We start from the raw sequence: 24850 nt of genomic DNA, 5'->3' as shown, positions 1-24850 counted from the left end.
TGGAAGTAGATTTTTCAGAGACCTTTAAAATCTCCAGAAAATATCTATGAACCATTTCCACAGGGGAAATACATTTTTTCATTGGAAAGTTCATTAATTGAACACTTATTTATTTAAAGGGTTTTGTATACCGTCATTCGGTTTCGCCATCATAACGGTTTACATAGTTTTGTAAAGTATTACAAAATAATGGTTTACATAATCTTGTGGTATGTTACAACATCATCATCAAAGCAATTTCAAAATGTTTACAAAAATATACAAGGTATAGGAACATTCTAACACAAAGACTTGGGATTTATATTATATTAATTTAATTCTCTTGGATCATAATTGAGTCTGCGTATGCTTTTCTGAAAAGCCAGGTTTTTAACTCTTTTTTGAATGTTTTAATGTTTGGTTGATTTCTAATTCCACTTGGTAATGAGTTCCATAGTTTGGGGCTGGCGATGGATATTGCTCTTTCCTGTGTTGATTTTAGATGAGTACTTCTTGTGGGCGGGGTTTTGAGGAGTCCTTTGTTCTTTGATCTTAAGTTCCGTATTGGACTGTGGGTTACAAGGTATTTGCTTAGCCAATTGCTTTGTTGTCCTATGATCATTTTGTTCAGTGTTGTCAGTACTTTATATTCAATTCGGAATTTTATCGGGAGCCAATATAAGGAGATTAAAATTGGTGTTATATGTTCCTGTTTTTTTGCGCCAGTCAGTATTCTGGCGGCTGCATTCTGTAATATTTGGAGTGGATTTATGGTTGCGAGAGGTAGTCCAAGGAAAAGGACATTGCAGTAGTCTAGGTTAGAGAAAATTTATTTATTTATTTATTTAAAAACTTTTATATACCGGTATTAGTATGCATACATCATACCGGTTTACAATGTAACTTTAAAGGTAGAAATTACAATGAACAGGGAGGGCGAACAAGGAGGAGTATACAAAGAGCAGGAGGTGGAGGAATTAAAGCAATAAATAAAAACTGCAACGGACTATTTACAGGAATATACAAGGCGTAATGAGTAATTGTAGAACTGTTCTAAAATCTTCTTGTGTGAGGAATGTTTTGAGATGTCTGAGCGTCAGTAATTTGTGAAATCCTTCTTTAATTTTGTTGGCTATGTGGGTTTTGAGTGAAAATTCATTGTCGATGGTGATTCCAAGATTCCGTGCATGGAGGACAGGTGTGATAACAGTTTTTTGGTTATTTGTTATGAGTGGCTTCATGAGGGCATTGTTGCTCTTTTTATTTAGGATTATTAATTCAGTTTTGTCAATGTTTATTATTAGTTTCATGTCATTTAATTGCTTTTTTATTTCAGTAAGGTACATAGAGGTTCTGTTGTATGTGTCTTCGAGAGAATTCTGTATAGAAACCAATATTTGAATGTCATCAGCGTATAGGAAATGTGTCAGTCCTTCTAATGTATAGCATATTGGGAGTAAGTATATGTTGAAAAGTGTGGCTGAAAGAGAGGATCCTTGTGGTACTCCTGTGTTGATATTCACTTTATCAGAAAGGGTGTTATTGAAAATGACTCTGAAACTTCTGTTTGATAGGTATAATGAGAACCAATTTAAAGTGCTACCTCTAATTCCTATTTCGGATAGTCTTTCTATTAGAATGGCATGGTTGACAGTGTCAAATGCAGCTGATAGGTCCAGGAGGATTAATAGGTAATTTTGTCCTCTGTCAAATCCTCTGAGTACTGTGTCATTTGGTGATAATAGTAGAGTTTCGGTGCTCAGGTTTTTTCTGAATCCGAATTGAGATGGGTGAAGAATGTTATTTATGTCAAGGTAGTCAGATAGTTGTGATTGAACAGTTTTTTCTAAGATTTTTACCAAGAAAAGTAAGTTTGATATTGATCTGTAGTTTTGTATTTTTTTCTGAGTCTAGGTTGTTCTTTTTTTATTAATGGCTTTATGATTGCTGCTTTTAAGGATTCTGGGTATTTTCCTTCAGTGAGAGATAGGTTTACTATGTCTGTTATTGTTTTGTTTATTGAGCTGGAAATCTGTTTAATAGTCTGAATGGGGATACTGTCGGAAGGATGGTTTGCTGGATTCATTTTTTTGATAATATTCTGAATTTCGAGGGAGGAGGCCTGATCAAATCTTGTCCATGTTGCTGTGGTTTGTTGCCGTGAATTGGAGGTGTTGAGGTTGTTGTTGGCGGTTGTGTGGTTGCTAGTGATGTTGTTGTTTATTAAATTTTTGATTTTGTCAGTGAAGTATTCTGCAAAGTCATTACTAGTAGTGGTGCTGGAGGTCATTCTTAATTCGTTTACAGGTTTAGTGTTTGTACAATGTTGAACAGCATTTTTGGCTTATTGTAGTATTTACTAATTTTATTTGAATAGAATTCTTTTTTTGCATTATGTATTAGCTTTTTATAATTGGCTAGAAATGTTCTATAGGCGTTTAGCAGTGTCTCTGTTTTGTTCCTTCGCCAGTTTTGCTCTTTTTTTCGGAGTTCTCGTTTTGCTTCTCTTATTCTCTCGTTGTACCAGAGGTTTTATTGTTTTGGCTTTTTTATTGATTTTATAATAGTAGGGTTTAATCTGTCAGCAATGTCTTTGGTAATATTGATCCATGAGTTTGTGGCTGTTTCTGAGTTTGTGAAGTCAATGTTCTTGTTGTAGTGTTTCAATATCAAACAGGGGGCGGTATGTGAAAGTTCCAATGTTTTCTTTTTTGTTGGATTTCCTGTTGTAAGTAAATGTGGTTTGTATGAGAGAATGGTTGGATCACGGGATTATGGTGGTGTTGGTTTTGTGCGTCTTCCAGTTGTCACGGTTGATAAAGATTAAGTCAAGTGTGTGTCCTGCTTTGTGCGTTGGTCCTTCAACGATTTGTTCTAGACCCATTGACGTTAACGCGTCTATGATTGAATTGCATGTGGTAGTGATGGGATGGACGTCAATATACTAGGCATATTTGTAAATTTGGAGAGTCGAAGAGTGCGATTTCGAATGGTGTTGCAATCTTAGAAGTAATTAGTTTCATCTGCAAGCTTATTTTACTTATTAACATGAGCCCTCCACCTTTTTTTTTCATTCTAGGGATCGAGATGGTTTTATATGTTGGGATTTCTATTTGATTGATTAGTACATTGTCAGTGTTTTTTATCCAGGTTTCTGTGATCGCTATAGTGTCTGGTTTATTGTCTGTGAGTAGATCTGTAATGATGGGCATTTTTTTTTACTATTGATTGAGCGTTTAACAGAATGAAAGACAATGTTGACAAATAACATCTAAGTTCTCCATTTTGTTTTACAAGTATAGATGTCCCTTGGAAATAGTTATCTGAAGATGGTGTTGTCTAGGTATGTACCTAATAGGCATCTATGTTCGCAGGAGGTTTTCTAGTAATCAGTCCCAGGTGTTGCCATGGTGAGACACCAGGAGACAAAGAACAGGGCCTTCTTTTGTATAGCACCATGTTTGTGGAATGGCCTTCTGGTGAAGATCAGGCAATTACAGGATTATAGTGCCTTTCGTAAACAGGTAAAGGGTAATTTACTTTGCAAGGCTTTTGGATAAGTTATATGGAGTCTAGTTTGTTTTAAGTTGTTTTTAACTGTTTTTATTGAGTATGTTATGTAAACAACCCAAAACAGAGATCTGGAAATTGGGCAGGTTAGAAATTGCTCTAAATAAGTAAATACATAAATAAATAGTTATAATTGAGTCCTGAAAAACATTCACTTTAGCTTGTAATAATTCTACTCTTTGAGATAGAGGATATTTACTTTTGTGAGGATTGTAAAGCAGTTCTGAAGCCTTCATGTAGAGACACAAAGTAGACCAATTGTGAGGATACCTTCATAAGGCATCCCAGATAACATCCAGAGTTATATTAGAAGGCTTAATGAAACAAAATGGCTGTACCTCTAGCTTTGAAGCACCATCCAAAATAATCGATGAGAGAGCAGGGACGAGCTCAGGTGAAGGTAATACTACCCACGCGAAGGCACAGAGTCTGAGGTCATCTCCGGAATCAGTCCTCACCTCAGGGATCTCATCGCTGAAGCAGTCGGAGATATGTTGTCATCCAACCACGGCCCAAGAGGAACATTGTCCTCTGGATTGACCGTTTGAATCCCGGGTTGGGGAGAACTTAGGCATGGCTCTGGAATTAATGATGTTTCGATGTCAGGGATAGTTGCTGATGAGCCTTTGTCCAGCGTACTGTCCAGCAACTGCTCAACAGCGCTAGACGACAGGTCCTGATGCCAAAGGGAGGTGCTTGTCCATCAGACCTTTAGGTGCAGAACTGGCCAAAATGTCCAGGAACATGCAAGTCTTACCCTTCTGCTTATTGATAGACTGAGGAAACAATCATACAGGGGAAATTATCTTTTAAGCAGGCCTGCTCTTGGATGCGCGTTTTCCCTTACCCCTTATTCAGTAAGGGGAGGAAGACTCGTGTCCAACCCGCAGCACCTAATAGCGCCCTCAACATGCAAATGCATGTTGATGGCCCTATTAGGTTTGTGCGCGGGATACAGAAAGTAAAATGTGTAGCCAAGCCGCACATTTTACTTTCAGAAATTAGCGCCGACCCAAAGGTAGGCGCTAATTTCTTCCGGCACCGGGAAAGTGCACAGAAAAGCAGTAAAAACTGCTTTTCTGTGCACCCTCCGACTTAATATCATGGTGATATTAAGTCAGAGGTCCTGAAGGTTGTAAAAAGTTAAAAAAAAAAAAAAAAAAAAATGTAAATTGGGCCGGCGGCTGTCGGGCCGAAAACCGGACGCTCAATTTTGCTGGCATCCGGTTTCCGAGCCCGTGGCTGTCAGCGGGCTCGAGAACCGACGCCGGCAAAATTGAGCGTCGGCTGTCAAACCCACTGACAGCTGCCGCTCCAGGTCAAAAGGAGGCGCTAGGGAAGCGTTAGTGTCCCTAGCGCCTCCTTTTCCCCGTTTCTACCGCACCACCTAATTTGAATACTGCATCGCACGCACCGGCGAGTGGCCGGTGCGCGCGCCGGGAGAGCGGGCGTTCGTCCGCTCTCCCGCGGACTTTACTGAATCGGCCTGAAAGTAAGGGAGGACCTTCAGAGCTCATGTCTCAACATGTGGCCATCTTGGAATTTCATATAAATGTCCCCTCCTTTATAAATTAAATTAAATTAAATTTTTAACTGAAAAATTTACAGACTGCACCATCCTATGGCCTAGGCAGTTAACATGCCTAAAATAAGTAAAATAAAATAAATACAAATATAAAATAAAATAAATACAAATATAAAATAAACAAATATACAGAATAAAATGTAACACAAACAATTTATAAAAAGAATGAAACTTACTAAATGAGTTAACCCTGATGGCCGGTATTTGTGCTAAAAAAGCCTGAATGGCTCGACTTTTCTTCTTTAAGGATTAAGGAATGCTTGTTAAACATTTCTCCAACATTTTGCATATATTTTTGTGCTGGGAACCTAACAGAGATCAGCTGCTCTTTTGTTTTTCAGAAACCAAAATAAAATCTTTTATGGAGTGTAGAGTTAAGATTGTTTCTTGTGTAACTTGGCAGAAAAGGAAGACATTTCTTACTCTTCTTTCTAAAACTATCAAGCTTCATGCTATCTTGTCACTGAAATAGCCTGCCAATGCAAAATAGTGTGAAAAAAATCCCAGCAACATACTTCACAGCTGCCTTCCTTAAGCAATGTTAGTTCCCTGAGTAGAATCTTAAGAGTTTACATGTTATTATTCTTTAGCCTCAGTAATTAACTTTAGTTGTTTTTTTTCTTTTTAATTTTTCAAATCTCTTGCTTCATTTTTAGATGGAAGGAAAAGAGCTGAGGCCTAGGGTTTGACATTTTTATGGTCTGAGTGGGCACCCCTATTTCCCTACCTGCTGGTTAGAGCAGCTGACTGAGAACCAGGGAAGCCAGAATTCAAATCTAGCTTTCACCCACTGGTACTCCCTGTAATTTTAGGGCAATGGAAGGTGAAGTGACTTGCCCAGGTATACCTTAGGGGTCATTTACTAATCTGCAGTATTTTACTTGGGGGGGGGGGGGGGAGGGGTTGCAATCCTGTGATATTTTGCTCTAAGGAAATACAGCAGCCCTATTGGCATATATTTTTTTTATCATGGAAAACTTTGTGATAAAATAAGGCCAAAACTATCTCCCTCCCAAAAGGTTATTAAATCCCCCCCCCCCCAAAGGTCTAGCAAGACTCCTACCACTTTTCGAGGCAGGGTGGCCTGAAAAAGTTTTTAAAAAATGTGATGAGTGGCAACACTCTGCTCTCTTCCCTCACCTTTTTATAAAACACCCCTCACCCCAACCAAAGCCCCTCCCCTGAATATATTCCTCCCCAAGTAGTTGCTCCCCCAACAAAAACCATATCCCTGGGGTCTAGCGTCTCCCCCTTTTGCCTAAAAAATAGGCCCTGGTGGTCTAGGGAGGCCCCTGATCCCCCACACCTCGGACTCCACCATCCCTTTACAAGAATCATTGGTGGTGTCATGGTGGCCCGGAGCACCCCCTAGCTCTGGGGCAATTAAAAACTCATTAATTAAAAACTGTATAAAAATTTACAGACACCAAAAAAATATTTCAAAACAGCAGACACAAAGACCAAATAAAACTCCAGGTGCGCTGAGATTATCTTGAATTAGCAGGAAGAAATGGCAGGGTTTTGCTCTCAAACGTTGTCCTCTTACACACATACTCTATAAGAACATAAGAACATGCCTTACCTGATCAGACCAAGGGTCCATCAAGCCCAGCATCCTGTTTCCAACAGTGGCCAATCCAGGCCATAAGAACCTGGCAAGTACCCAAAAACTAAGTCTATTCCATGTAACCATTGCTAATGGCAGTGGCTATTCTCTAAGTCAACTCAATTAATAGCAGGTAATGGACTTCTCCTCCAAGAACTTATCCAATCCTTTTTTAAACACAGCTACACTAACTGCACTAACCACATCCTCTGGCAACAAATTCCGGAGTTTAATTGTGCGTTGAATGAAGAAGAACTTTCTCTGATTAGTTTTAAACTTCATGGAGTGCCCCCTAGTCTTTCTATTATTCGAAAGAGTAAATAACCGATTAACATCTATCCGTTCTAGACCTTTCATGATTTTAAACACCTCTATCATATCCCCCCTCAACCGTCTCTGTCCTTCACTTACACACACAAACAAGCTCCTTCACTTTCACACAAAAAACTCACACCCATACACATGCTCTCAATCAACATACATACCTACATACCTGCTTTCTCCCTCACTTTCACACACTAACACCCATTCTTTCCCTCAGTTTCACACATGCACTCACATACTCTGTCACATATGCATACCTGCTGTCTCCTTCACTTTGCTCTCAATCACACAAACAACTGCTGTCTCCTTCACTTTAGCACAGACAAGCCTGCTTTCTCAACCTCCCCCCTACACACACCTACCCTCTCCTTTCCCAACTCACAGCGCTCGGTACCCCCCCCCCCCCCCCCCGGCGCTCTAGAACGTAAATGCACCCTCTCCTCCGCAACCCTGTGGCTGGATGAGCAGGCGACAGCAGGAGTCATATAGAAGCAGTGTCGTCTCTTTCTGCTGCGGGGGCCGAGCTCGATTCCGCGACAGCAGATGAGGGTCTCTTAAACAGGACTCCTGCAGCGAGGGGAGGAAGGCGACACACGGGTTGAAGGTTGAGTGCTTCTTCCTGCAGGACACGACCCACACGCTTTCTGGTGATTCGTTTTGCACGGTCGCTTGTTAAGAAGGCGGGCTTTTGATATCTGTCGAATCCTCTTCCCCCGAGCCTGGCTTCTCCCGCGCCGAGCGCTGGGCGGCAGCAGAGGGTTAGGTGGAGGCAGCCGGCTGGAGCCGTGCCCGGCCGCACTCCTCCGGGACGCTAGAGAGACCTGCCCGTTTCTATGGAGACGGCAACCTGCGCCTCTCCGTGCCCGAGAGCAGCGCTTCGCATTGTAGAGCCAGCGCCGCTGCCCCCTCCCCCCACTCCTGTCACCGCTCGCGGAATTACCCGGAGCCCGTGGCGCGCGCTCACCCTCACTTTTCAAAGTTTTCTACTTTTCTCCGGCGTGCGCTTGGGGCGGGCAGAAAGACGGGAGCCCGCCCAGCCGTGCTCCTGACAGGAAAAGTTTTGGGGGAAAGAGCCGGAGATGGCACCGGAGCGGGACGGGCGACGGCACCTCGCGGGGGTCCTGGCAGACTGAGTTGGAACTTGCTTTTCGAGAAGGGGAGCCGCGGCGGCGGCCCACTCCCCTAAGAAGGGCTGGGGGACCGGTCTCCTCCTTCGCTGCCCTGGCTGTGGACTAAGGGGGGGAATCCCGTGCCGGTGTCCGGGAGAGGCGCTCCCCGCCGGGCTCACCCAAGGAGGCTGCGCGGAGCCATTTTGGAAGGACGCGAGAAACTTTTGGCTGCAGGAGTCGCCGCTTTCATGAGGAGCGGAGCCGGGGAAACCGGCGCGGGCCGGGGCGGCTGAGGCGCTGCCGCCGGGGCGAGGAAAGCATGGAAGCGCCGCCGCTATTGCGCCTCGCCTGCCTCTGTCTCCCTCTCCTGCTCGGGGGCGCCCTGGACCTGCACCTCGCCGGCCCCGAGGCCGTGCTGCGGCTCAACCTCTCGCTGGGGGCGGACTGGACGTACAGGGTGGACGGTGCCGGGGAGGCTTTGGAGGTTAGCTGGGAGGAGCGGGGCGTGCTGAGGCTGCGGCCGCTCCGGAACCCGGCGCCCCTCTCCGTGCACCTGAGCGGCGGGGACACGGCGCTGCACCTGCGCCTCCGGCTCCACGTGCAGGACCCGCGCTGCCTGCTGGACCGAGGGGAGCGGCATCCGCGGCGAGCGGGCGCCGCAGCACCGCCGGATCTCCTCATCCGCCGCTCCCTGCACCTGCAGAGCCCGCTCTGCCTCCCCGCCGGGGACGTCCTGCGGGGCGCCGCCGACCTGGTGACCGCTCTCTTCTTCTCGGGGGCCTGCCGTTGGGGCCCCGGCGGCGGGCTGGGCTGCTGGAGGGGGCCCCGCTGCTGCCTGCAGCCCGGAGGCGAGGCGCAGGGGGACCTGCTCTGTCTCGTGCTGGGCGACATCCGGGTCCGGGTGAAGCTGACAGTGAAGAAGAAGAAGGAGGAGGAGGAGGAGAGGGGTTCTAGAGCCCGGAGGCAGGACGGATCGGGGATCCGGCGGCGCAGGAGTGCCAACCCCATCCCCCAGTTCCAGCTCCCCAGTTACCAGGTGTCTGTGCCCGAGAACGAGCCGGCTGGCACCTGGGTTATCTCCCTGAGGGTGATGGACCCGGTCGAAGGAGAGGCGGGCCAGCTGGAGTACATAATGGAGGCGCTTTTCGACAGCCGGTCCAACGACTACTTTGTTATCGACCGTCAGACGGGCAGCGTGAGCACTGTGAAGGCCCTGGACCGGGAGACCAAGGACACACACGTGCTGAAGGTGAGCGCTGTGTACGGAGGGGCTCCTCGGAGATCCGCCACCACCTACCTCACAGTCACGGTCAGTGACACCAACGACCACCAGCCTGTGTTCGAGCAGTCCGAGTACCGGGAGACCATCCGGGAGAACATGGAGGTGGGCTATGAGGTCCTGACCATCAGGGCCACCGATGGCGATGCCCCTTCCAATGCCAACATGCTTTATCGACTGGTCAACGGGGACGGGGACAATGCTGCTTTTGAGATCGACTCCCGGTCGGGGGTAGTGAGAACCAGAGCACCTGTAGACCGCGAGTCCGTAGCAGAGTACCACTTGATTGTGGAGGCCAATGACCAGGGCAAAGATCCTGGCCCCAAAAGTGCCACCGCTACTGTGCATATACTTGTGGAGGATGAAAACGACAACTATCCGCAGTTCAGTGAAAAAAGGTACTTGGTGCAGGTCCCTGAAAATGTGCCTGTGAACACTCAGATCCTTCAGGTGCAGGCCTCTGACAGGGATCGGGGCAACAACGCTCTCATCCATTATAGCATTGTCAGTGGTAACATCAAGGGCCAATTCTACATCCACTCTTTCACTGGCAACATTGATGTTATCAACCCGCTGGATTACGAGATGATCAGGGAATACACTTTAAGGATCAAGGCCCAGGATGGTGGGCGGCCCCCGCTTATCAACAGCACTGGTGTGGTGCTGGTGCAAGTGGTGGACATAAATGACAATTCCCCCATTTTTGTGAGTACACCCTTCCAGGCCTCAGTCCTTGAAAATGTGCCTGTGGGCTATTCTGTTATCCATATCCAGGCTAATGATGCCGATGCTGGGGACAATGCCCGTATGGACTACCGGCTGGTGGACATCCCACCTAACTGCCCTTTCCAGATCAATAACAACACAGGTTGGATTACAGTATCTCAGGAGCTGGACCGTGAGACTGTGGAACACTATAGCTTTAGTGTGGAGGCCAGAGACCATGGACTGCCTGTCATGAGCTCCTCTGCCAGCGTGGCCATCACAGTGTTGGATGTGAATGACAACAATCCTACCTTCACTGAGAGGGTATACCACCTGCGTCTGAATGAGGATGCAGCGGTGGGTAGCAGTGTACTGACCCTCACTGCTGTAGACAGAGATATGAACAGTGTAATTACCTTCCAGATCACCAGTGGCAACACCCGGAATCGCTTTGCCATCACTAGCCAGAGTGGTGGAGGCTTGATCACGCTCGCCTTACCCCTGGACTACAAGCAGGAGAGGCAGTATGTGCTCACTGTCACTGCTTCTGATGGTACTCGCTCTGACACTGTGCAGGTCTTTGTTAATGTCACTGATGCCAATACCCACCGGCCAGTCTTTCAGAGCTCTCACTACACAGTGAGTGTGAGTGAAGACAAGCCAATTGGCACGTCCATTGTCACAATCAGTGCCACTGATGAGGATACAGGGGAGAATGCCAGGATCACTTATATTATGGAGGACAACATTCCACAGTTCCGCATTGATCCTGACACAGGCACCATCACCACCCTCATGGAACTGGACTATGAGGACCAGGCCTCCTACACCCTGGCTGTGACAGCCAAAGATAATGGTATCCCTCAAAAATCAGATACCACTTATGTAGAGATTCTGATCCTGGACGCCAATGACAATTTTCCACAGTTTCTGCGAGACCGCTACCAGGGCTCAGTGTTTGAGGATGTGCCCCCTTCTACTAGTGTGCTCCAAATATCTGCCACTGATCGGGACTCTGGCCTCAATGGAAGAATAATGTACACTTTCCAGGGTGGGGATGATGGAGATGGAGATTTCTACATTGAGCCCACCTCAGGCATCATCAGAACCTTTCGCAAGTTGGATCGTGAGAATGTACCTGTGTACAACTTGAGAGCCTATGCAGTGGATAGAGGCAGCCCGCCCCTGAAAGCTCTAGCGGATGTGCATATCACTGTCCTGGACATCAATGATAACCCACCTGTCTTTGAGAAGGACGAGTTGGACATCTATGTGGAGGAGAACAGCCCTGTTGGGTCCATTGTTGCTAGAATTACAGCCACTGACCCTGATGAAGGGACTAATGCTCAGATCATGTACCAAATTGTTGAAGGCAATAGCCCTGAAATATTCCAGTTGGATCTATTTAATGGTGACCTAACAGCATTGGTAGACCTGGACTATGAAACTAGGACAGAGTATGTGATTGTAGTGCAGGCCACATCTGCCCCCCTGGTGAGCAGGGCCACCCTCCACATCCGCCTACTTGACAAAAATGACAACGATCCTGTGCTGCAAGATTTTGAAATAATTTTCAACAACTACGTGACAAATAAATCCAACAGTTTCCCTTCTGGGGTCATTGGGAAGATCCCAGCCTACGACCCAGATGTGTCTGATACTCTTCTCTACTCCTTTGTTCAGGGGAATGAACTGAATCTCCTTTTACTGGATTCTGCCACAGGGGAATTGAAGCTGAGCCGAGATCTGGACAACAACAGACCCTTGGAAGCGCATATGAGGGTGTCTGTTTCAGGTAAGGGACTCCTAGCTTCTCTTAGTTGCTAAGCATTATATATGTGACTGAATTAATTTAGCATATTTCAGAGAAAGCCTAAGAGGATTTGGTGGAAAAGCTCCATTTAATGTAGTTATATAATACCACAGAGAAAAATGTTTGTACTGTGTGTAGAAGTTTAGACACTTTTTTTTTTTTTTTTTGCTTTTGGGCTAAATCACATTAGTTGAGTTAAAATTAGCAACTGTTTTAGAAAGTGCAGTGAAGCCAAGGCTCCTTCTGACAGCTGACACTTTTACAATAAGCTAGTACATTTTTATGACTGCTACAGTTGTAGTTGTAATATATGCTGGTAAAAATTGGGCAGGCAGTTTCTGTGGAAATTAGTGGATTATCCAAACAAAATGTCTTCAGATGAAAGCCATTGTGTTCACTAGAGATGAGCCAGAAAATATGACCCTAAATCTACTGGTAGTCCAGGGATTTTCCAGGAGGGAGGGTCATCGGATTGCAATTATGGTGAGAGTAGCTCTGAAAATCAAGGAAAGCTTGGAAAAGTTTGACACAGTCATGTGCTCGTTCAGTGGTTTTGCAGTCATTAACCATTGCAATGTAATACTCTCCTGTTGAAAGTCTCTGGATTAACCACTGGGTTTAGGATTGCGTTTTCCAGACTATCTCTAGTAGGTGCAGAAATAGTTTTATATCATTTGTCATCTGAAGCAGCATTTTTTCACATCTCCTCTTTCTGTAAAACGTTATTTCATTTTTTAGAAGATGTATGTGTTAATTTTTTGAAAGCTCCTCCAGTTTGACTTCATAATCACAGAAGATACTAATGGATCTATATACTTTATTTTTTTTTCTCCCATTTTGAGTCTGTGGGAAAATTGGTTTGCACATGAGCACCGAATGAGGGAAGGTGTTGGTGTGGGAACCCTCTAGTTCAGCAATTCTCAATCAGTGTGTCGTGACATATCACCGTGTTGCAAAGCATAAGCTGGTGTGTCGCCACCTCTGCGGCCGGAATACCATGCTCCCTGGTCTCCCGCTGATGCGGCTACTCTTCCAGCGGATTGCAGAGATCTCCTCTCCATCCGGGCTGCCAGCATTTTCAAGCCCAGGCAGAAAGCTAATAGTAGAGCCGATTGCAGCACTAAGCAGCCATCTAGAAAGAACACATGGGGGTTTGGAGGGCCACGCAGGCAGTGTGGCCTCCTTTATTGGCACAGCCCAGAAGAGGAAGTGAGGTGGATCCAAGAGGGAACAAAAGATGGAGCAGTACAAGTCAAATTTGAGAGGCACAGAGTCAGCCCCCGTGGCCCAAAGAAAGGGAACGAATCCCGTCGGCCACGGGCTGGAGGAGGAGGAGAGGATGAAGCTTCAAGCTGCTGCTGTTACATGTACTTCCAGGAGGAAAGAAACAGAATGTGTGTGTGTGAGACTGAGCACGTGAGGGTAAGAGGACTGTGTGTGTGTGTGTGTGAGACTGAGCACGTGAGGGTAAGAGGACTGTGTGTGTGTGAGACTGAGCACGTGAGGGTAAGAGGACTGTGTGTGTGTGTGTGAGAGACTGAAACCGTGAGGGTAAGAGGACTGCCTGTGTGTGTGTGCGCGAGCCTGCAAGACTGAGCAAGAGTGAGTGAGAGACAGTCTGTGTGTTGGTGTAAGTGAGACTGAGCACGTGAGAGGGAGGAAACAGTATGTACATATATGAGAGAGAGGAGAAAGTTTGAGCCACAACCCCCCTCTTCTCTTGCTAATCCAAGACAATCTCAGGACACTGTGAATTTGAAAGTTCACAGGTATGGAGAGCAGAGGATTTTTATTTTTATCCTTATTATTGGATGTTTGTGTCTGCTGTTTAGAAATGTTATATTGGTGTTTTGGAACATTTTTATGAGTTTTTAATTGTTGGATGTTTTATTCTTCAGCTGTTATGAAATATGTATTTTTATTATGATATTACTATTGATTTTATTTTTTTATGATGAATGGTGATTCTGTTTTTCCATTGTTGTACTGTTGTGGTTTCCAGTACATTTTTTGTCTGTAAATCTGTTCATACTTACAGTATGCTCTTTTTATTCTGTGTTTGGTGAGCATCTGTCTGTATTCTGCATGTATGACGAGGTGAGGTATTCTGCAGTATGTAATTTCCGTGTAGGGATCTATAGCAGCCTGGCTTGTTCTATTTTTCTAATTTGAGGTGTATTGTTGTTTTAGGGTCTGGTGTAATATTAGCACTTCTACATTTTCATAAGTAATAATGTTACTGTTTGCGTGCTGTCATTTAGGTTTTACTATATTGTTGTTGTTATAATTCTTTTACTCATGACTTTGAGTGCTAAACCCACACTGAAAACGTTCCAGTAGGCCTAATGCCATATGAGTTCCAAGTGTCTTTTTTTTTTTTTTTGTAGGGTTTTCTGATTTGCACCACAACAGTGCATGTAAATATAATAAACATGTTGTAATTGAGATTTCTTATCTCAGACTGTACTTTTAATGTCATTTTTCATATAAAATCTATTATAAATGCATAGGGGTAGATTTTAAAAAATAGCGCGATCGCGTACTTTTGTTCGCGCACCAGGCGCAAACAAAAGTACGCTGGATTTTATAAGATACGCACGTAGCTGCGCATTTTGGGCAGCCTGTGCGCGCCGAGCCGCGCAGCCTGCCTCCATTCCCTCCGAGGCCGCTCCGAAATCGGAGCGGCCTCGGAGGGAACTTTCTTTCACCCTCCCCTCACCTTCCCCTACCTAACCCCCCCCCCCCTACCTTTATCCATGGATTTACGCCTGCCGGAGGCAGATGTAAATCCGCGTGCGCCAGCGGGCTGCTGGTGCGCCAAGACCCGGGGGCTGTTCCGGAGGGCGAGGTCACGCCCCTGGAACGCCCCGGGCCCGCCCCCCGAACGCCGCCTCACGCCCCCGAAATGCCGCGTCATTTGGCGACGCCCTCAACATGCCCCCTTAAAAAAGCCCCGGGACTTACGCGCGTCCCGGGGCTCTGCGTGCGCCGGCGACCTATTCAAAATAGGCGCGCCAGCGCGCTGCTCACGTAAATCCGGCCGGATTTACACGAGCAGGGCATTTTAAAATCCGCCCGATAATTTTTAATTGTGTGGTGAGGAGAGGGTGCACAAAGGTGTATGGTTCACAAGGCAGACTTCTTCATGTACTGGGCCCAGTAGGACACAGCTCTTGTCCTTCATTCCTGCTGGACCCCTGAGAGAAATGACTTTCTCTTCCGGGCTAGTGATAACTGATTCTATCTTCCCCTGCTGGGCCCGAAAGTGACAGCAGAAGAAAAAAAGTTGGTGGCCCAATAGGGAATGCAGCTTGTACAAAAATTTGTTATTTCTGTCATTCCTTGTCATTCTTAACAACAAAAATAATACTGAGACTTTTTTTTTTTTTTTTTTAGTTTAGCTGTGGATTGTTGTGACTGGTGTGTCACACGTGAGCATTGCCCAGCAGGTGTGTCACATCAGGAAAAAGGTTGAGAACCACTGCTCTAGGTTATATGTAAGGCTCCAATATAGCTTGAGCTACTTAACTGGAAAGCAGATATTTCAAAACAAGTGTGTTCATAATAAAAGTTGCATACTTTAGTTCTAAAGAGTATAAATTCATAGGAAACAGCAAATACGATATTTTAAAGAATTTAGCTAATCTTGTTGCTTTAAAATCTTTAATTTAGCATGCTTATTCTCCCTGTCTTAGGTGCTAAGAATATTTTACCTTGTATTATACAAATTATATGTTGGTTTGAACATGGTATATCATCAAGGCATAAAGCTGCTTGCTTTGAAGATACTTAGCACATTGCTATTTCAGATGTAAATTGTCCTGACCTGCTTGCAGGCTTGTTTCAGGTGGCCTCCTTGTCCTACAGGCCTAGTTTTATTGCTCTTGGGATAACAATGGGTGTCATGTTCATTTTGACATTGTACTTGTTACTTTCCAAGACACTGAGTTAGTTTGTTTGCTTTTTCAGCATGACATTCTTAATACTTGTGTATTTGTGGTGTAATATATTCTGTATACTAATGCCATGGCATTAACAGGGACATATTCCATGTCTCTACACTCCTACCATTTCTATTAAAAAGGAATTTCTTGTTGACACTGCCTTTTCAAAAATAATGTGCACTCTTGATGGCCCTTTTTAAGTTATTACTGGGCAGCCAGTTGCTAGGTGATAACTTGTAATTTTAATTTTTTAAAGCTAGTGTGCGATAAGCAAAGGTTCATCAGCCCCAGGCTAGCTATCAGTTAAAGAGGTGTAGTAATCCTGATTTTCAGTTTTGCACATTTAATTCTCTCTTTTGCTTCTGGGGCTCATAGGACAACACTGGAAGAGAGAGAATTTCCAGAAGGCAGAAGCTGCAATTGGCTGCAGCTGTGATTGACTGTCAGTTTCCTGGAAATATTTGCTGTTATGTGCTATTTAAAAAGTTTGCTATAGCTGCAGGCTTATGGCTTGATTTACTAAGGTTTTCTCCCATTCTGTGTTTATGGGAAACATGATTAGTAAAATAGGGCCTTTTAGATTATTACAAGGTAGTTGCACTGGGAAAGTGCACAGAAAAGCAGTTTTTACTGCTTTTCTGTGCACCCTCCGACTTAATATCATGGCGATATTAAGTTGGAGGTCCCGAAGAGTAAAATAAATAAATTTGAATTCGGCCCGCGGCTGTTGGGCCGAAAACCGGATGCTCAGTTTTGTCGGCATCCGGTTTCCGAGCCCGTAGCTGTCAGCGGGCTTGAGAACTGACGCCGGCAAAATTGAGCGACTGCTGTCAAACCCGCTGACAGCCGCCGCTCCTGTCAAAAAGGAGGCGCTAGGGACGCGATAGTGTCCCTAGTGCCTCCTTTTCCCTGTTTCTACCGCACCGCCTAATTTGCATACTGCATCGCGCCTACCGGCGAGGGGCTGGTGCGCGCGCTGGGAGAGCGGGCATTTGTCCGCTCTCCCGTGGACTTTACTGTATCGGCCCGTGAGTTCTTAAGGAAGGACAGGGCAGGGGACAGGGGCAAGGATAGTAAGAGAGGAAGTGATTTGCAGCCTAAATACAGCATGAATGTAGTTTGGCTGGATTAGTTCACTTGAATACACAGAAATAAAAGTAAAAAAAATGTATATATATTGGACTTAAGGTAAAGCTTTCAGGAATTAATAATTTCTTCTTCAAGTCAGAATTCAAATGCGCAAAAGAAGATGTAATCAAAGGAAAATTAAAAACAATCCAGGAACACAAGACTTTTGAAGTCAAAATGATCAGACCCTTTGGATTTACAAAAAAAAAAAAAAAGACAGGGTAAAGACCTAGGTTTTCTATTGCATTATGAGTCATAAAATTATACTGCTGCCACCTTCTGATCACCCATCAACACCCCCACCCCTTCCCTTCATCCTATCATTGGAATGTCTTTTATGATTCACTTGTGGCAGCCACACTACTTTATATTTCCTGTAACCTTTTGCTCATTTGAATTCTGACCTGAAGAAAAGAGATGTATTAGCTAGTCAAGAAATACATTTTTATTGGATTGACAATATATCACCTTATATATTCTTTTGTTTGTATTTGTTACCATTTATTTGTAACTTGTAGCATTTTCATGCTTATTATGCCTCAGTTTGCATGGCCTGAGAAACTGTGTAACTTGTTTTACCTCACAGGAGGCTTGTGAGTAGCCTGCATGGAGCTGCAGTTGCTGCTACTCCTTAAAAATAAAACAAAAAAAAACCCCCCCTCAAAAAATCTTGCTCACCAGACAACATGGACCATTTTGGTCTTTATTTGCCATCATTCACTATGTTACTATGTCTGACAGCTCCCTAAAACTATGAATCTGATTACAATTGTAGGATTGCTTCTTTCTTTCTTTCTTTCAAGAGTTTTATATACCGTCATTCGGAAACGGTCAAAGTATCACCATCATAACGGTTTACAGATAAGGTTATAGGGGAAATTGGGTTGACAAGGGGTGTAAGACATAACATGTTATTAGGCTTGGTAGTAAAACAAAATCACGCTTAAGATCAATAAATGAATTCTTTCTTTTAGAAAGCATAGTTGTGATGAGTTCATTTAAACATGAAGTTGTATTGGAGTGCGGTGGTGTTTAGTTGGTGCTTTGCTTTGTTTGGTTTGGTATGCTTTATTGAACAACCAAGTTTTTAACTTTTTTTTTTTTTCTTTTTTTTAAATGTTTTTAGGTTTTCTTGAATTCTGAGTAAAGTGTTCATTTTGAAACTATTTCTGGACATTTAAGAAGAGCTAAAATTCTGAGCCATAAGTAGATTCATAGCTTAGGTATAGAATGGAAGGCATCCCTTTTTTATAAAAACTGTTTGCATGATAAGTCTGCACATGATCAACTTTTTTCTGTTTCTGGGCTTCATAAAGAATATTGTAGGGAACTCTTCAGCCATTATTGAGATGAGATATTTGACTGCTGCTCACAAATAACCATTTTGGAATTGTAAACCTAGACGGTCAGAAAGAGAGCAGCATCTTTCTGAGAGAGGATAAAGGAGCAGACTCAACATAATACTCATGAAAAGGCTATGAGACACATGAGAAGGGAGGGTGGTGTGGAAGCAGCAAGAATTTTCTTTCATACAATGATGTATCCTTTACTCAGCCTTTTATTTCTATTTCTATATAGCAAGGGAAGCAGTAATATACCTGCAGTGCTAATAATGTAATTATTGATTCATGAGTGCCAGTAGAAATTCTGCGTTTAGGGTAATCAGCTTTTATTCAGTAATTGTAATACGAATCTAGCTGAGGAGCAGGCAGCTGGTTTTCCAATGATTAGGAATTGCAGTTGAAATGACTTCCTTTTGCAGAACCCAGTTAAAAAAGTGGAATGATTAACTGTGTGGGAGACCTGGGGCTGGCGATGCAGAGAGAGAGAGAGCGAGTATTTTTAGCCTCTGTAAGGGAAAAGAGTCCAAGTCATTCATTGTGCAACAACTGTGCCTTCTGGCTGGCTCATGGGCACTTATGCTGTTGTGTTCAGGAGGGAGCCATTGTCGGTGCCTCTTAGACAGAGGACGGTTGCTGTGATGGAGAGGAAGGGGTTTAAAGTGCATAAAAACTCTGGTAGCTGTAAATGAAGGCTCATTTTGTTATAGTCAATTGAACTTGAGCGCTGTTTCCCAACAAATGTACTTTCAGATCAGGTGTGCCATGGAAAAGCCACCATTGCCTGGTGCTCAGATCCAGACCAGCAGCTAGGCTCTTTTTTTTTTTTATCATCTCGCAACTATAAGAGACTGACGATTGCCCTTAAACATGTTGAAACTCCTTTCTGAGAACATGTGCAATCATGCATGCCTCTTCTACCTAGCTTTACAGCATGAGCTCCAGAGGATGGTAATTTATGGGCAGTATGCAGGACACAGATAGCTGGTTCCTACTTTGTGCAGTGCACATTGTACTCAATGCCTCCTCATTGAGGCTTTCCAGCCTCTGCCCCATTTCCAGGCATTATGAGATGGAGAGAGCATGCTCTGAGCACTGAATGTAACTTCGAGTGTTAGGAGTAACACCAGTCAGGGAACTCTGGCAGCCACATGTAGCAGTTAAGTTTAATTAATTTAGCCAGCTGCTCTCATCACGCTGACTTCTCCCTTATCCTGCACTTCTGTATATAGAGGGAGCTGATCTATCGTGACAGGTTCATATGTTTTTCTGCTTCCTCTTTTCCTTTTGTTTTAAAACTTGCAAGAGAGACTGGTGGATATTTAGTGCTTTTCCAGCTCTTTCTTTTGGCCATATCCCTCTCTTCGTGACTATACTGCCTACTCTGTGGAGGTTGGTGTGCCAAACAACATTTTTGTTAATGTAGATGTGCCTCAGGCTTGAAAAGGTTGGGAAACACTGAACTGAAAGACCAAAGGAGCAGGAGAAAATTGTCAAGCCAAAAAAAAAGGACTGTTTGGCAGGAATTCACCTGTTAGTGAGTAGCAAGCATTTTTGAAATAGCAGATAGAGAAAGTGGTAAACTTTGTGTGTGTGTCTGAATCCAAATCACTGAGGAGTGCAGTGCTTATGTTTAATATAATGCAGTTTAACATAAAATTCTGCTTTTCTGGACATGTAAAGCACATCACAAAACAAAGTTTAAAACTCACAAGCATTGACAAAATACAGTGCATGTATCATCATTTGCTGTTGGGGAAATAGTCACCTCTGATCACTATGTATCTGGAGAAAACATAAGTGCCTGAGATGTCCCTAGACAGCAAGAAAAGATATTTATATGAAAATGTGAGGTGCTGATAGATGAGAGAGCATACTTAAAACAGATTTTCCTTTCTTATTTCCTAAAGTGTCTTAACTGTGTTAAATTTCCAAGTATCTGTTTTTGTTCTGGACCGTGGTAGTACACCTTATTTACTTACAAACATTCATAAATTGCTGATTCCAAATATATTGAACTAAACAGTGCACAAAAGCATATAAACATCAGAAAACAAAACAGGGGACATCCATAAAAATTCAGCAAAATATGCATAGACCTTCAGCCATTTCACTCAGCATTAATAATATATTTTACCAAACTTATCATGTATTATGCTGAGATCCTAGGATAGAGAAAAGCATTCTACTTTTTAGTGATAAAATGTCTGGTGATCTGAAAAATGAGTAAATGTTTTCCTTTTTAGAAAATAAATAAAGCTAGAGAAAAGCTTTGTGTTCTCAGCTTGGAGTCCACTTTGATAGCAGGGTGGAACACCTTGTTTGGGCAATAACAGGAAGACATGAAAAGTGAATAGTCAATTCATCATTTTTTTTTATTTTTTTATATCCCATCTACAGGGTGATCAGATAAACTCAATAAACAAAAATATATATACAAATTTTATAGAAGGTGATACCTTTATTGGATGAATATATCTCTCTTTTTTTTCTTTACTAGCCTTTATTTCTGCTCATTCTGGTGGCCTAACATGACAACCACACTGCTTTATACCAGTGTGATCAAAATGTTCCTGTGCCCTTACTTAAAGTATGCTAATGAAATTACTATTACTAAAAACAGTGAGGAACACTTTTTTTTTAATTCTGGTATTGTTTACATGTACTAATTCTGTTGTGTGAACTTTATTCAGTTTTACTGCTTGGTATTCCTCAATGTACACTGGAATTCATTTTATTATTGTACACTGCTTTGAACAAGTGATTTTTTTGAAAAAGTGGTTTATACATTTGTAAACTAAATTATTGGGACAATCTTTTATTCAGTTATTAAAAGGGAAGGGGTAAGCTGAGAAGGTCACCAAAGATCACTGTAGATGAAAACAGGCAAGCCATTTCCAGCAAGAAAGGGGTTGTTTGACAAGATATATATATATGGGATTTGCACAGATGCACAAAAACTTCTTGATCATCTGGCATTTGTAGTTTTTGCTTTAAAAGATTATCAATAATCTATGGTAGAAAAATGTCTTTTTATGGGTTTTTTTTGGCTAATTTTGAAACGGATATTTCATAAAACATCTTCTTTATTTAGTTTGGTTTTCTGCTTTTAAACTGTTTTTTCTCTAGTTATTGACTGTTGGCGTCTGATTGCAGTTCTGGCATCAGCAAATCATCTTCTGCATTCAGAAGAAGTTCTGTTTAGGTGAGCAGTTGGGAGGCTGTCGTCAGCAGCAATAAAACATGAAGGAAAACTCTGGAAAATAGATTTAATGTTGGATGTCAGAGATCAGTTCATAATTTCAAGATTTACCAAACCCTTACTGTCAAGGGTTAACATTCACCTGTTTAAAATGCTGTATCCATGCGCTTGTGCAATACAGACCTTGTGCATCAAGGCTCTAGGGTCTCTCTAAGTTTTGGGGCTAGTGGTCTGACCATTGTTTCTCATACGCTGTTCCCTGCTTGTTTATAGATTGCATGGTTTGTTTGTTTTTTTGAGCAGTGGTGTGAACAAAGGCCTGTTTTGTCTTTTTTTTTGTTTAATTTTTGCTCAGTGGTTTTCTCCCATTCACTTTGGACTTTCAACTTGGTCTGAACTGGCCTTTATTGCACTGTGGGGCAACGAGCCTTCATTCATATCCACCCGAGGTTTCTCCCCTGTTTATATGCTCCTCCCAGCTCAGCTCAGCCCGGCCATTGCGGTGTCAGTTCACGTCAAGAAGCCAAAACCTTGTTTCCGTCTGGCTAATGCGGGCTCCAAGGCTAGGCAATAGCCATTGAGGAATGGAAACACCTGAGCCTCCCTCCTTTTATGGGCTGTGAGAGCTGCTTCCACAGCATCCCTGCCCAGCCCAGGGAATGGAGCACCTGATCTGGCAATTCAACCCAGGTTTTCTGTATGTTAGTCCATATTACTTGCTGCTGGGGCAAACCCAGAAGTCAATATTATTGTTGAACAAAATGCATGCTTAGATTAGAGAGGAAATACTTTTAGCACTGAATGATTCATAGTAATTTAGTTTCATGCAGATAGGTTTTAAGCTTTTTGTTTTTGTACAGGAACAAACTGTCAGTTCAAAACAATCCTATGGTGTTGACTTAGTATAAGACCCATAGTTCCCTTAGAGGCAAATACCATCAATTTTTTTCAAGGTAAAAGTACTTTGCAGTTGGCTTACACAGAATATGCCCTTTTTAGCCTACTTTATTTATAAAATGTATTAATTGCTTTACAGTTTTTCAATAAAATTTCCAAAGCGATGTACACATATAGCAGCAGATTCATACAAAAACATAAACTGAGATTTTAAAACAAATAATTAACATATTAATAGCCATCGGACTAGCAGCCTAAAAAGGAACCCACCTCCTGTTCTGTTACAGTAATTCTATATTTAAGTTTGTGCCATCTATATATCTCTCTGATTTTGGGATTATACGCAAGCATCACCAGCCCCTTAAGTCTAGGTGGTTTTCCTAAGAATTGATTTGAAAGCTCTGTCATCATTATCCAAGTTTTTATGCTGAAATTTCATCAGATTCATTTCTTCTCTAACTTCCAATGGAAGACTGTTTGATAATCTAGGAACAGATGTTGAAAAAGACTGATTTTGAAATTTTACATAGTGGAACAGCTGTATTTTTAGCCCTTTAAAACCTGATCTGGCAGAAAATTAATAAGGTAAGATAAGAAAATGCCATACTGGGTCAGACCAAGGGTCCATCAAGCCCAGCATCCTGTTTCCAACAGTGGCCAATCCAGGCCATAAGAACCTGGCAAGTACCCAAAAACTAAGTCTACTCCATGTTACCATTGCTAATGGCAGTGGCTATTCTCTAAGTGAACTTAATAGCAGGTAATGGACTTCTCCTACAAGAACTTATCCAATCCTTTTTTAAACACAGCTATACTAACTGCACTAATCACATCCTCTGGCAACAAATTCCAGAGTTTAATTGTGCGTGGAGTAAAAAAGAACTTTCTCCGATTAGTTTTAAATGTGCCCCATGCTAACTTCATGGAGTGCCCCCAAGTCTTTCTACTATCCGAAAGAGTAAATAACAGATTCACATCTACCCGTTCTAGACCTCTCTTGATTTTAAACACCTCTATCATATCCCCCCTCAGCCGTCTCTTCTCCAAGCTGAAAAGTCCTAACCTCTTTAGTCTTTCCTCATAGGGGAGCTGTTCCATTCCCCTTATCATTTTGGTCGCCCTTCTCTGTACCTTCTCCATCGCAATTATATCTTTTTTGAGATGCGGCGACCAGAATTGTACACAGTATTCAAGGTGCGGTCTCACCATGGAGTGATACAGAGGCATTGTGACATTTTCCGTTTTATTCACCATTCCCTTTCTAATAATTCCCAACATTGTTTCCTTTTTTGACTGCCGCAGCACACTGAACCGACGATTTCAATGTGTTATCCACTATGACACCTAGATCTCTTTCTTGGGTTGTAGCACCTAATATGGAACCCAACATTGTGTAACTATAGCATGGGTTATTTTTCCCTATATGCATCACCTTGCTCTTATCCACATTAAATTTCATCTGCCATTTGGATGCCCAATTTTCTTGTCTCACAAGGTCTTCCTGCAATTTATCACAATCTGCTTGTGATTTAACTACTCTGAAAAATTTTGTGACATCTGCAAATTTGATTATCTCACTCGTCGTATTTCTTTCCAGATCCTGTCTTTTAGCCAGTTTGCAATCCACGAAAGGACATCACCACCTATCCCATGACTCTTTACTTTTCCTAGAAGCCTCTCCTGAGGAACTTTGTCAAATGCCTTCTGAAAATCCAAGTAAACTACATCTACCAGTTCACTTTTATTCTCATGTTTATTAACTCCTTCAAAAAAGTGAAGCAGATTTGTGAGGCAAGACTTGCCCTGGGTAGAGCCATGCTGACTTTGTTCCATTAAACCATATCTTTCTCTATGTTCTGTGATTTTGATGTTTAGAACACTTTCCACTATTTTTCCTGGCACTGAAGTCAGGCTAACCGGTCTGTAGTTTCCTGGATCGCCCCTGGAGCCCTTTTTAAATATTGGGGTTACATTTGCTATCCTCCAGTCTTCAGGTACAATGGATGATTTTAATGATAGGTTACAAATTTTTACTAATAGGTCTGAAATTTCATTTTTTAGTTCCTTCAGAACTCTGGGGTGTATACCATCCGGTCCAGGTGATTTACTACTCTTCTAGGTGTTATGGTTATTGATGTTTGGGTGGATCTTTGGACATTGTAGCAGCTGGCCATGCCCACAGGGGGCAGTCCCATGAGGGACCACAGTGTCAGGCAATACTCTGGACACACAAACACAGATTTGAATCTTTTTATTAAAAGTTTTGGAAACCACCAGAGGTGGCAGTAGTGAGTAGTAGATGTTGAGTCTGGCTGGGCAGGTCTCTCACAGAACACTGGAACAGCAAATCGTCTGCTAGGCTGTGCTGT

The 24850-nt window shown here is 43.1% G+C and overlaps 1 protein-coding gene across 3 annotated transcripts in view; it reads left to right on the top strand.

Moving 5' to 3' along the window:
- The first annotated feature begins 7778 nt into the window (after positions 1–7778).
- CELSR1 (cadherin EGF LAG seven-pass G-type receptor 1) overlaps positions 7779–24850 on the top strand; it is a 564861-nt gene continuing 547789 nt past the window's right edge. The window contains exon 1 of one of the 3 annotated variants that reach the window (XM_029617243.1): positions 7779–11952. In XM_029617243.1, coding sequence (XP_029473103.1) covers positions 8493–11952 — 3460 coding nt within the window. In that variant the 5' untranslated portion in view covers positions 7779–8492. The remainder of the gene's footprint in view (positions 11953–24850) is intronic. The other 2 variants (XM_029617241.1, XM_029617244.1) reach the window with 2 other exon arrangements.

Source organism: Rhinatrema bivittatum, chromosome 9 (genome assembly GCF_901001135.1).
Source record: "Rhinatrema bivittatum chromosome 9, aRhiBiv1.1, whole genome shotgun sequence".
Taxonomy (NCBI): Eukaryota; Metazoa; Chordata; class Amphibia; order Gymnophiona; family Rhinatrematidae; genus Rhinatrema; species Rhinatrema bivittatum.
The sequence above is the reverse complement of the archived record's forward strand: the minus strand, read 5'-3'. Positions and strand labels throughout refer to the sequence as shown.